This window comes from Panulirus ornatus, chromosome 20 (assembly GCF_036320965.1).
Source record: "Panulirus ornatus isolate Po-2019 chromosome 20, ASM3632096v1, whole genome shotgun sequence".
In the NCBI taxonomy this organism is placed as follows: Eukaryota; Metazoa; Arthropoda; class Malacostraca; order Decapoda; family Palinuridae; genus Panulirus; species Panulirus ornatus.
This window is the reverse complement of record NC_092243.1, coordinates 61,324,241-61,338,752: the sequence shown is the minus strand read 5'-3', so window position 1 is coordinate 61,338,752 and position 14,512 is coordinate 61,324,241. Positions and strand designations below refer to the sequence as shown.

The 14,512-nt window shown below is 35.8% G+C and overlaps 1 protein-coding gene across 5 annotated transcripts in view; it reads left to right on the top strand.

Annotated features, from left to right (window-relative positions):
• Window positions 1-13,247: 13,247 nt before the first annotated feature.
• LOC139756060 (uncharacterized) overlaps window positions 13,248-14,512 on the top strand; it is a 55,335-nt gene continuing 54,070 nt past the window's right edge. For 4 of the 5 annotated variants that reach the window (XR_011714250.1, XM_071675059.1, XM_071675057.1 and 1 more), the window contains exon 1: window positions 13,248-13,365. Coding sequence is in view for 1 of the 5 variants with exons in the window: in XM_071675058.1 (XP_071531159.1) it covers window positions 13,344-13,365 (22 nt within the window). In the remaining 4 variants the exon portion in view is untranslated. The remainder of the gene's footprint in view (window positions 13,366-14,512) is intronic. The other variant, XM_071675058.1, reaches the window with a different exon arrangement.

Genomic DNA, 14,512 nt, shown 5'->3' with positions numbered 1-14,512 from the left:
TGGTCAATATCTAAAAATTTGTATAATTAGCCGAGTGATTAGCATTTAAATTTTATCATAATTAGTGCAGGTGCTAATTAAAAGGGTTAATATAATGAATCACAGGCTTTTGACTACAAATACTTAGATACCATATGAAATAACATCTATACACAAATTTTCATTAAAATCCGAGGAAGTTGAAAATCTGAGCAAAAAAAAATGCCTTGGGTTTTTCTTAATTTTTTTGAAAAAATAGATTTTCTTGAAAATTTCAGCATAGATACTTTTATGTATGGTGAATACGAATCTGTGGTCAACATCTAAAAATTCGTACAATCAGTCGAATAATTAGCATCTAAATTTTATCATAATTAGTCCAGATGCTAATTGAAAGGGTTAATATTATGAATCACAGTCTTTTGACTCCAAATACTTAAATACCATATAAAACAACATCTATACACCGATTTTCATTAAAATCTGAGGAAGTTGAAAATCTGAGCAAAAAAAATGCCAGGATTTTTCTTGATTTTTTGAAAAATAGATTTTCTTGCAAATTTCAGCATAGTTACTTTTATGTATGGTGAATATGAATCTATGGTCATAATCTAAAAATTCGTATAATTAGTCGAGTAATTAGCATTTAACTTTTATCATAATTAGCCCAGATGCTAATCAAAAGGGTTAATATTATGAATCACAGTCTTTTGACTCCAAATACTTAAATACTATATAAAATAACATCTATACACAGATTTTCATTAAAATCTGAGGAAGTTGAAAATCTAAGCAAAAAAAATGCATTGGATTTTTCTTGATTTTTTTGAAAAAATTGATTTTCTTGAAATTCTCAGCATAGATACTTTTGTGTATGCTGAATACGAATCTGTGGTCAAAATAAAAAAAAAAACTCGTATAATTAGTCGAGTAATTAGCATTTAACTTTTATCATAATTAGTCCAGGTGCTAATTAAAAGGGTTAATATTATGAATCACAGTCTTTTGACTACAAATACTTAAATACCATATAAAATAAAATCTATACACAGATTTTCATTGAAATCTGAGGAAGTTGAAAATTTGAGCAAAAAAAAAATCCAAGGCCTGGGATTTTCTTGATTTTTTTAATAGAATAGATTTTCTTGAAATTCTCAGCATAGATACTTTTGTGTATGCTGAATACGAATCTGTGGTCAAAATCTAAAAATTTCTATAATTAGTCGAGTAATTAGCATTTAAATTTTATCATAATTAGTCCAGGTTCTAACTAAAAGGGTTGATATTAGGAGTCAGAGTCTTTTGACTCCAAATACTTAAATACCATATAAAATAACATCTATTCACAGATTTTCATTAAAATCTGAGGAAGTTGAAAATCTAAGCAAAAGTAATCCAAGGCTTGGATTTTTCTTGATTTTTTTGAAAAAATAGATTTTCTTGAAATTCTCACCATAGATACTTTTGTGTATGCTGAATATGAATCTGTGGTCAAAATCTAAAAATTCTTATAATTAGTCGAGTAATTAGTATCTAAATTTTATCATAATCAGTCCAGGTGCTAATTAAAAGGGTTAATATTATGAATCACAGTCTTTTGACTCCAAATACTTAAATACCATATAAACTAACATCTATACACACATATTTTCATTAAAATCTGAGGAAGTTGATAATCTGAGCAAAAAAATCTGAGGAAGTTTAAAATGTAAGCAAGCTTTTTGTAACTAGAGCGCGTTTATTTTCTTTTTCCCCGTTCGGTGTTTGGCCCATATCATGAAGGGGGTCATCTAACAGAGCCTGATCTTGATGTGTCGGATCATTAAATATATTAATCTTACAGATTGTTTTCCACCCGTCAACAGACCTAACTCCCCAAATGGAACGCTTCAGTTGTTTTGCCGACTGAAAAGGCGGTCGTCTGTAACATCTTACCCAGGCATGTCACCACACACAGCTTCAGCCCAAACAAAAGAAATAGTTATCTGAAGATTCGAGTCATGGATCTCGAATTGTATTTCTGTCCTCAAAACATAACCTCAAAAATAGCGGTCACGTGTGTATGTGTGTGTGTGTGTGTGTGTGTGTGTTAGTCATTCTACACTTTTCAGGACGTCAAAGTGTACGTAAAGTTTATGAACAAATGAGAATTAATGATTTACTTGGGTACTGCAGGCGTAAAAAAAAAAAAAAAAATAGCGTCGAATGAAGGCCAGAAAAAGTTACATGGGGTAACAAAGCGCCTGAAAAAAAAAAAATCTTGCTCCTTTTTTTTTTTTTTTTTTTTTTTTCCAAAAGAGGGAACAGAGAAGGGGTCCAGGTGGGGATGTTCCCTCAAGGGCCCAGTCCTCTGTTCTTAACGCTACCTCGCTATCGCGGGAAATAGCGAATAGTATGAAAATATATATATATATATATATATATATATATATATATATATATATATATATATATATATATATATTCATATATGAGACATTTCGTGCTGGTATAGTAGAGTTAAGGATGCCCTTTATGACTGTTTTAATGACTGATGGTAAAAGATTGATTCGTCCAGTTGTGAAAGACGTCACTACGAGGGAAAAGATGTGTCACTAAAGGGTACGAAGGCCTTCATAGGTGCGGTGACGGTTGGTTCTTAGTAATATTATCTTCTCCGTTGAGATATGTAAATGTTCTCCTTGTGTATCTGATGACGCTTTGGTTGCTTGATTATTTAGGTTGTAAGGCTATTAACGTTGTACAGGGTCATTAGAGACGCTAGCGACAGGATATGATACTCAGTCGATAATTGTGAAGCACCATCAGGTCTTCCGCATAGTTCAAGATCACATACACTTTTATCTTCCTTCATGATTTCCCCCTTAGTGATGGTATATACTATATTGTTATATATCTGAGGATGAAGAACAGTAACGGTAAAAATGTATGAAAACTTCTGTTTGCAAGACTTCTTAATAATGTTATAAGAAAGATTTTTCTCTTTTTCTTAAGGTATGTTTGATGGCAACTATGTAGACTTTTACCGTTTGTAATTTAGGTTAGTAAGTTTATATGTATTCTTAGCTGTGACTTAGAAAATAGTTTCATATCTATTTTCTATGTGCGAAACGGGCTGAAGGTCCGTGGGCCTGTATCTTTTCTTTAAATATAAGATCGTGTAATGTTTGTTCATGAAATAGTGGTCGAAAGTTTTCAGAAATATTTTGTAAAACGTGGAGAATAGATTGTTGGTTAGTAAAATCTGTGTCGTGTATCCCTCCCCCGACCCGTGCATATAAATGGTTTTCTGTGACTTGAAGATTTATGACTTCTTTACTCTTTTCCTAGAACAATTACCTCCTGAGTATCTCTCATTTTCCTCCATCAGAATACATCAGTTTAAGACATTATTCGTCTTAGTAAAATTTGAGAGAGAAAAAAAAAGACAGGCAAATTTCGGTTTATTGTCTTTTATGTTGTTGTTGACATGTCGATACTTCAGAGACGAGGAAAATACACTATCACAGTCAGGTATGATGGATGGATTCTATAGCCTTAAAGATCAATTTGCTCTACATTCCTGGTATTTTGATGCTTAGGAGTCATTAAAACCGTCAACGTATAAGCTGCTACATCCACCAACCGAAACATCTTTTAACACCTCCTTCAGGTGTTAGAGATGATTCTAAGACCACGTACACTCTCACTATGCATGTGGCCCATGACACACTGAGTACATAAAAGACAAGTCAGATTACAGAACCATGTCATACTTTTTAATCAGTGGGGATAGAGAGTGTAATTATCAGTACCATAATGGATTTATGTGCGGTATGAATCCGAATTTTTGTGGTGAGTTATAAGGAAAAATATTACCTTTTAGTCTATGAGGTATCTAGTTATTACACAAGACAGGTATGCGCTTACGAGACACTAATGAATACATTCTAGAATACAATAAAACTCACAGCCCACAACAGAAGTGCACGAATATAGATGATTTCTTAGAGAGAGAGAGAGAGAGAGAGAGAGAGAGAGAGAGAGAGAGAGAGAGAGAGAGAGAGAGAGCGTAGTGGTGTCCAATGCAAGCAAGTAATAAACATCGTTGAGGTAACCTTCACCCAAAGGAGAGAGTGACACAAATTACTTCCAGTGTGTGTGTGTGTGTGTGTGTGTGTGTGTTAATGTATTCACATTTGTGTGAGTTGCGATATGCTTGGTGTCTACATGTCTTTGAGTGTATATTAAGCTTATTGATTGTGTGGACGATATAGATTTAGCTGAATGTGCATATCACTTGCAAAATATCTATATCCAGTGGCATATACCACCACGTATGGTCGTTTGGTCTATCAGCTTTCCCAGTCATTTTACGTTTTTTAAGTTTCTTACAATATATTGATATTGGTTGACACCAAATAGTGGGCAAAAGTAAGTGACGAAGTGGATAACGTTTGGGGGACATTGATTTTAAGGTGATATCCTTTTCAAAGGTGGCTGAGAACATAGATTTAAGGTGGTGACTGAGAATATTGATTTAAGCGATATCCTTTAAAAGGGTGACTGAGAAGATTAACTTGCGGTGATATCATTTCAAAAGGTGGTTGAGAATATTAATTTAAGGTGATACCCTTTTAAAAGGTGACTGAGAACAGTAATTCAAGGTGGTATCCTATTTAGCAAAGTTAAGATTAAATTCCACTCGCATCATGTGTACTTGAAATGACTCGGAATAAAGATAGATATCTAGTGGCAATAATAGTGAAAGATAAAGATTACTTGATTGTTTGATTATCTGAAGAGCTCCTGGACGCAAACAAATGCGTGGTAGTGTGTGTGAAGATTGTGTGGGCAGATGGGGGAGGAGCGGGCACGTATCAGCTGGGGTCAGGAAGGACGTCATCGAAAATGCGTCATGTGATGACTGAGGTGTACGGTGAACAGTAAATGGAAAATAGACACTTTTTACGACAAATCGCTGAACAATGAATTGATAAAGATTGAGAAAGCGAGAGAAAGTACAAAGAATATGAGGAACGTTGGAGAAACTGACCCGTTAAACTCTATATCATCTCCAGAAAGTTATTCTTTATGTAAGCAAATAAGCTCAGTGTCAGACCTTACCTTAAAACGAAAGAAAAATGCTGAATGTTGTTTTTATGTTTTCTTGGTAAATGAACAGAATGACATTCACAAGTGGACTGAGGAGGAAGACTTTGAGGTGAAGGGAACCTGGTAACCCTGAGTGTGACGGGAGACGAAAATTCACAAGCCAATAGAGAAATGTCGTAAATACTTAGCGCTCATATATTTTCCTTGCAAATATAGATGAAGAAATATTTTGCCAAGAGACTGCAAGGACATGTCGAATGTAGCAGAACAAAATTCATAACCTGGCGATCTTTTTTTTTTTTCTCATCTAATTTTGTTTTGCGAATCAGTGAGTAGGAAGGGTAATCATGATAGCATTACTACTTCATTATATGTTGTAATTTGGGGCAGAAAAGCGGAGATTCTGTGGTTTTAAACATCCTTGGGGACCTTTCGTATGAATTTATTATTTGTCATATTTAAATTCTTCATCATGACCATTAATCTCATAGATAAGATGATATATGGAAATCAAGATTGAAGGCAGTTATACATAAGTTCATGAAGTATTGTATAACCATGCTACTTTCATACAGCTTGGCAATACTGTCTCGAATCTACCTTAATTTTACACAGAACTTTGTGAAGTTTTTCATCCATTGCTAATCACTTGTAGAATAAATGAATTCAGAGATCATCCTCATTATACACCGTTAGTGTAAACATTTTATCCATGGTGATTGTTTGCCCCAGATACTTAAGTATTCAAACTTGGTCAATTATAATTACTTCACTCATGAAACTTGTATCATAATTATATCGTTTTGTCATGTCCGGGATTTTCGGTGTTTATCTTTTGAAGCAACGCTCACAGGATGTGTAGGGTTGCACAGTATAATCGACTCTTTATAGCGACAGAAATCAAATGAAAATCCTTTTTCCTGCAGCATAGTTGGAGAGGTAATTTACTTTGAGTCAGGTATCTCCTGCTGATAGTCTATCAACATACACAGTATGCCATGTAACCCCTACCTTGAGATTATAAAACAAATGACGTTCATTACATAACTGCTTAGTTCAAGGTCGTGTACCTAGAATTGTTTGAAAATATATACGAAAGTGTTTGGATGATGAATCATAATAAACCATTACCAAGTCAATCTTGTCCTTCCATGTGAATTTCTTTTTAACGTTATAACGTTATCCGTCTCTTTGAATATATCGTAATATCTAATGTTTGGAACCGATTCAAAAGGGACGTTGCCTTCAACATATGGTAACTGCACGGGTGATTGATAATGCATTAAAACGTCATCATTTCCTTGTTGAGAATATGCATTTGATTAAAGATGACGTGAAATGATATCAATCCTATGTAAATCCCCAATAGTTTAAATGACGTGGTTCTACTTTTCCTTTTTTCCTTGTGTAATTCAAATGGGAAGGTAACACTTGGTTTGGTTCTTTTTAGACTCATTGATTAAGACATTAAGGTTATCGGAGACGTAAATTGGGATGAGGGAAGATAAAGAAAGGAGATATATTTCTATATGAATTTTTTTTTTTTTTTGTAAACATTCTTAAGGCTGTGGGGATAAAAAGGAATCAAGGAAGGGAAAATGGTAGGTTCCAAGTGGATATTGAGGACTTACAAAACAATTCTGCGCCATCACTCCTATCGACCGACAATGGTGTTTGCGAGTTATTTTTCTCCCGAACTTAATGCATATCTTAACCATAACATATCAGTTATCTTAAAGTATATATATATATATATACATATATATATATATATATATATATATATATATATATATATATATATATATATATATATATATGACGGCTAGAGACTGTGTGAACGAATGTGGTCTTTGTTGTCTTTTCCTTGCGCTACCTCGTGCGCACGCGGGCATGCCATTTCATGTGTGGCGGGGTGGCGATGAGAATGGATGAAGGCAGCATGTATGAATATGTACATATATATATATATATATATATATATATATATATATATATATATATATATATATATATATATATTTATATATATATATATACATCGGAATGTATAGGTATGTATATGTCCGTGTGTGGGCGTTTATGTATATACATGTGTATGTGGGTGGGTTGGGCCATTCTTTCGTGTTTCCTTGCGCTACCTCGCTAACGCGGGAGAGAGCGACAAAGTATATATATATATATATATATATATATATATATATATATATATATATATATATATATATATATAAAGAGCGTGGTTGAGAGAGCAGAAAAGGGTGTTTTGAAATGGTTTGGGCACATGGAGAGAATGAGTGAGGAAAGATTGACCAAGAGGATATATGTGTCGGAGGTGGAGGGAACGAGGAGAAGTGGGAGACCAAATTGGAGGTGGAAAGATGGAGTGAAAAAGATTTTGTGTGATCGGGGCCTGAACATGCAGGAGGGTGAAAGGAGGGTAAGGAATAGAGTGAATTGGATCGATGTGGTATACCGGGGTTGACGTGCTGTCAGTAGATTGAATCAGGGCATGTGAAGCGTCTGGGGTAAACCATGGAAAGCTGTGTAGGTATGTATATTTGCGTGTGTGGACGTATGTATATACATGTGTATGGGGGTGGGTTGGGCCATTTCTTTCGTCTGTTTCCTTGCGCTACCTCGCAAACGCGGGAGACAGCGGCAAAATATATATATATATATATATATATATATATATATATATATATATATATATATATATATATATATATATATATATATATTGATTAATTGATTGATTGATTGCTCGATATCTTTTAAATCAGTCTAAGATATCCATTGCTGTATGGTCTCTCTACATTCCAGAAGGCCTGACCTGCACATGGAGGAAGCCGAGTCGTGTGGATACTCGGGTAATCACAGACGCTCATTCTCGGCATGGCTTGCCGGGTCTCGTGACAGAATCGTGGCACCACTTCTAAAAAGCTGTGACCAGTGGAGGTTGTTGGTCTGGCATCTACTGTAAACTTCCTTTATGATTCACACTGTAGTGATGTTGGGATATAGATCAGGTAAGAAATGAGAGCACAAATATTGCAACATTAGTGGTCATGATTTGTCATACGTGCTATTCATAGGGTCATTAAATTGGGTTTCGTTTCGTACGCGAGGGAAAGGTCGCTCCGCCATTATATTCAGCGGCAGACGCTGTGATGATGATGGTAGTGGTGGTTGCTTTGAGGTGTTTGCTTGATCCCTGGAAAATGATTAATTCCTTTTAGGTAGGTAGCTTTCGATGAGTAAACTTTACCTCATATTTTTGTTAATTTTAATTTTTTTATTAATTACAGTTAATGGCTAATAAGTTTCCAGGAGAAAATTGCTTATGTGAAAAAAATCAAAGGTGTAATAATTTTCAAATTCATTTATTTTTTCTTTTCAAAACGTTGTTTGACTATTTGCGTATTAAGACTTGCAGATATATATACTTAGGGATAGAGGTTAAAGAATACCTCCCACGTATCCCCCTGCGTGTCGTAAAAGGCGACTAAAAGGGGTGGGAGAGGGGAGCAAGAAATCCTTCCCTCCAGTTTTTTAACTTTTCCAAAAGGAACAGAGAAGGGGTGCCAAGTGAGGATATTCCCTCTAAGGCTCGGTTCTCTGTTGTATATGTGTCAGAAGTGGAGGGAAGAAGGAGAACGGAGGGACCAGATTGGAGATAGGAGGAGGGAGAGAAAAATTTAGAGCGACCGGGGCCGGAACATGCAGGAGGGTGAAGGGCGTGGACGGGATAGAGTTAATTGGGACGATATGGTATACTGGGTTCGACATGTCAGTGAACTGGTCCAGGAAATGTAAAACGTCCGGAGTAAGCCATGGAAAGGTCTGTGGGGCCTGGATATATATATATATATATATATATATATATATATATATATATATATATATATATATATATATATATATATATATATATATATCATGTCTTTAATCCTGTGTATGTATGGACACACACCAGCCTACGGCAGATACCAATACATCAACGATCCCCAAGGGAAGGATAATCATTGGGGTAGAGGCTGTAAGCCGACTACCACGTACAAGATTCGAACCCATGTGGGTCCGATATCGGGCTGGCTCGTGCTGACCCATGGCCAGTAACGCTAACCACAATATGACAAAGGTCCACGAGTGTGTGTGTGTGTGTGTGTGTGTGTGTGTGTGTGGGCGCTCGCGCGTGTTTAAGTTTTGTTTAGACAAAGCTTAGGACGGACTCCTGTCAGTGACACAGCCCGTCCTCGGGTGTACCATTACTGGCACAGGTCGAGTGTGTGTGTGTGTGTGTGTGTGTGCTCAGGGTGTGATTACTGATGCAGGGCGGTACGTGTGTAGCTGTAGAGTAGTGGATGGACACTTTCAGACAGATGTGTCTAATGTATAAGTTGAAAGTCGTACAGTGCTTCGTCAAATTGATTTACGATAAACTCTTAATTTTCTTGCTTAGATTTTTTATGTATTTCTAGTCAAATATTCGTGTTGCTTCTCCTTAGTTTGATTTTAATCTTTTGTAATTTATCTTTCTGGTTTTTGTTATTGAACTTAAACTTTTGCAGCCATAAAAGGCTGATGAAGATGAATAAGGCAAACCTCGAGAAAGCCTTAACCCAGTGCGGCCCGGGTTGGGTGATGTTGCCAAGCTAGCTGATGCGGCGTGAGTGTGTGTGTATGTACACTGGCGGGGGCCGCCATGGCCACCTGCCCTGCTGTTCTCATTTCAGCAAAGCTTAAGTGTTAGGTCAAATGCCATATAGTCATAACCAAGGGTTGTACCATCGTGCTCATGAGGTTGTACCGTCATACCTTAGAGTCGTACCGTCGTGTTCAAGCGTCGTACAGTCATGCTTGATGAATCGTACCCTTATACACACATTGTTGATATTTTGTCTTGAACCATGACTGGCAGACTTCCTATTATATTGATTCTGTTCCTCACAGTACTATTCATTTTCCCATAATAGTTCTTCTAGTACAAAGTAAATATGACACACACACACACACACAAGTGTATGCGAATATAGGGCATATGAACGCGCATTTTCATAGAACACATAATATCTTCCAAAAACCAGGATTCGAACCCAGGACCTTTTGCGTGGTAGCAGGAACGCTGACTGCTAGGCTATGATCGCCCATAATAGCGAATTAAATAAAAAAATTACAATAAATGTTATGTCTACAAAACCGGAGGAAATATGGGATGGGGTAAAGTAACCTTGTAAATAGTGACAGGCGAGGTTGGCACAAGGGTTAGTGTGACCCACTCAGTACTACGTGACCTTGACCTTACATCTGGATGACCTCACTCAGGCAAGACCGAACTCATGGTTGACTAACATCACACAACATGAACTCAAGAACAGTTGAAAAAACTATTAACAATCTTCTCTACAATAAATGGGTCTTATTTGTACATCCTACCTTAACTCATATGATATTGGAATATCATATCAGGTATGATCTTTTGGAAGGGGATTAATGATATGCAACAAAAACAAGAGAACAAATAGGAACATTGATGAAAAAGGGAAAGTTGTAGCCGGTGGTGATGAAATAAGGAAGAGATGGATTGAGTATTCAGATGCAAGTATTCATCACACCATTGAACAAAGTCATTAACTTAGCCCGTTTTTCCGCTCATATTTATCCCTTACATTTCCAATAATCACTGTGTCATCAGCATATTTGAAAGCAGAACAGGTTCCGTAGTTACTAGTGCAATCATTTGTAAATAAAGTAAATAATATAGGCGATAAAACACAACTTTGTGGAACACCAGTGTTCGTAAATATAGTATGAGATTCAAAATTTCTAAATTTTGCAAATTGTGGTCTTTCTAGGGTAACTGTATATCCAACAAATGAGATTGCTATATACCTTCAAAGAATGTAAATTCTTGAACATAATATGAGGTTGTATAGTATTGAATGCACTACTGATCACAAAATAAAACTCTGGCATAAGTATTAGGTATGTCAAGATAAGTAATTTGATGGGATAAAGTTATGGTTGCATCTTCAACACTTTTCCGTTTACAGAATGCAAACTGCGTAGTATCTCTGATTTCAAAGTAACCTTTGCCTATCCTTTTAATTTTGAATGTATTGTATCCAATCAGGTTAATTTCTACATCGCTTTTTTGTTGACCACAGTGACCCATCTACAATAATGATGTCAATTTCCTTCATAAAACCCTCACTTTCAGAAATTGTATATACTACACTTCTTACATTGAATAAAACAAGTTATTATTTTCTCTTTTTTATTGCTTTGACTTATGCTAGCAACTATGTACTGTGTTTCTGCTTTGACTCGAGTTCTGTGTATCCAACTTTATTTTCTAAATGTAAGCGTAGCTTGGTACCAGAAAATTACATGCTAGATACGTTCTTGGATCCCCGCTTTGCATCCTATCTTCATCTGCAATATTTTCGCTTGTTATTTTTTTCTTCATTCTTTCTTCCTCGGTCTCTCAGCTCCCCTTTACAGTTTAAATTAATTTACTTCTCTCTGATTTTGTTCTATCATGAAACACACACACACACACACACACACACACATATATATATATATATATATATATATATATATATATATATATATATATATATATATATATATATATATATATATTTTTTTTTTTTTTTTTTTTTTTTTTTAAACTATTCGCCATTTCCCCCATCAGCAAGGTAGCGTTAAGAACAGAGGACTGGGCCTCCGAGGGAACATCCTCACCTGGCCCCCCTTCTCTGTTCCTTTTTTTGGAAAATTAAAAAAAAAAAAAAAAGAGGGGGGATTTCCAGCCCCCCGCTTCCTCCCCTTTTAGTCGCCTTCTACGACACGCAGGGAATACGTGGGAAGTATTCTTTCTCCCCTATCCCCAGGGATTATATATATATATATATATATATATATATATATATATATATATATATATATATATATATATATCATTATTCCTTGTTAATCAGTTTGTAGTGCCTGAGAACTTCCCTCTGGTCGTTGTTTACTAGCAATCTAGGCCTATTTTGGTTCACCTGTAGTTGTTCTGGAATCCTTTTAGTTTCCAGTGTGTTTGCGCAAGTGACTGAAATTGACTACTTGCTAATCACTTGCTATGTTCTTGGTTTTGTTTATAAACGATTAATTTTTTATGCCATCCGGCTTTTCTATACGATTCTCAAACTGATCGTTACTTTGGAATGGTTATGTGGTTGTTCGGGCTTTAGTAATTATTATATACACATATAGCCTTTGAGGCTTCAGTCTTATGAACTGCCAGGGTCATTGTTCCGTCAACGTCATAACCACTAAATATATATATCCTTTGGGATTCTAGTTTCATACCTGCTAGACTCATTAATGCCGTCAAGGTTAGGCTGTAATCACCAAACAACTCGTTGGCACCTTCCGGTGCTTAGATAGATTCAGGACTACAAACTTTCTCAATTTGCATGTGGCCATGCTCTCAGTCAGGTCTTTCCAATGTACATATTAAGTAATTCCTCTTGCATTTTGTTTTGTGTGTTCTATATCTGTCATAAACTTGTGGAGAAGCTATTTTCATTCCTTCATTACGTGTTGTATTATTCTTATACTATCTATTATACATGTATATCTTGTAAGAGGCTGTCTGAATATATTAGCACAACCAGCTACAGCTGGTCTGTTGTAATGCAAGCAGGTCTACTGCACGATAGTTTGGACATCTTTTAAGAATAATCTTCTTAACATCTAAAAAAAAATCTGATGATGAGGAGTGCGTTTAATCGGCGCGAAGTTCAAAATTATTTAGATATATTACTTATCCCTATGCCTATTTGGATATGTAGAATTCATTTACGCCCCTGAGATAATTCGTATCTTCTCTTATTTGCTATAGAGCTCGAAATATAATGTTAATAAGTGAAAAAGATATCGTTAAACATGTTATCGATAGAGGAAAACAAAGGTTTATGACAATGTGTGCTAAGTTAACTTGAAGTTTTGTTGACTCTGTAGATACTTTATAAGTTTGGAGGTTACTGTTGTGCTAGCTATTAAAAAATGTATTTAAATGAAGTTATTTAAATATAGATATAGAGATATTTGCATTGTGGCCAAGAAAAAGGGTGACTTATTATATCACAGAAGATGTCTTAAGGCAGATAAAGCATTTGACATCACTATAACGATAGCGGCGGCGGCCTACCTGGGCGGAACAAATGCCATAGTAACTTTTCAGTGTGGGGAATATCTATGAAAATACGTAGATGTTTTGCTGGTTAAGTGAAGGTAAGTGTTCGTTGAAAGCTGGAGGACAGATTTAAGTGCACCTTTTTCCTTCACTGTGGATATCTAAACGAAATTTTGCTCAGAGGTTCATAAGACTTGGTTAAAAGTTTACTTTAAAGGCAACGCATTTGTTGAACTACACAAATTCGTAAACCCGACGTATTTTATCATTGCTTGGAAAGTATGGTATTAAATGAAAAATGATGAGCTTATTTGAATTCGAGAGGTCAAAGTTAGCTTATGTGGGAGATCGTAGAGGTTTATTTATATATCTAAGAAACCCTCATGAACTCTATAGTATAGTACCGTCTCTAAACCTGACTTTTATCATAGGATTTGTAGGTCCTAATTTATCACATGGAATATACATAATAGATATATAAATCACGTTAAAGAAGTTTATTACCAACGTTGGTTCCATATGGCTCTGCTCCAGATGGTAATTTACCGTAAAGCGGACACGCGTGTTGATAAGTTTTGATGATAAAGGCACCTATGAAGTCTTTTTACTCTGCGGAGTTGATGTAGAGAGTGAGTTTAGCCTGTAGCACTTTCTATTCACATAAGGTGAAGCCTCAGTGAAGTGGGCTGAACTTTGACTGGAGATTGTGGCATGAAATCACCTTGTGCCGTGTTCAGAATGTAAGGAAACAGATGGCACCACTTTCATCAAAATCTGTCAGTTAGAACATGGTCCAGTTTAAGTTGGTGAGGACCACTGTGGTCTGTTCGATTGACTAGAGGGCAGGGCATGGAAAAGGGATATGATTGTAATTAAGCACCTATTTGTTATTACTTCTTTCTACTGTATGGGGATGAGTTTTGCACCTGTTGACCCCCATCTCGTGAACCATGTCTTCAGCCAGTCTGTTCTTCGTCCACTCTTGTAAAACAAAGTTTTTTAACATCCTTATTTACAAGTTTCCTACTTAATTTCATGTTATATCCTCTCATTACTTTATCTATATGTCTTGAAAAACTGTCCAGTCTCCATGTAGTTAATTGCTTTATAAAACTGAATGTTGTGAACTAGTCACCCCTAATTTTTCTCTTTTCCAGGTTGGGTGACTTTAAAGCTACCAGCCTTTCCCTTTAGCTTAGCTCTCTAATTCTAGTGCTATCTGCGTTGCCCTCCTCAGGACTGTCT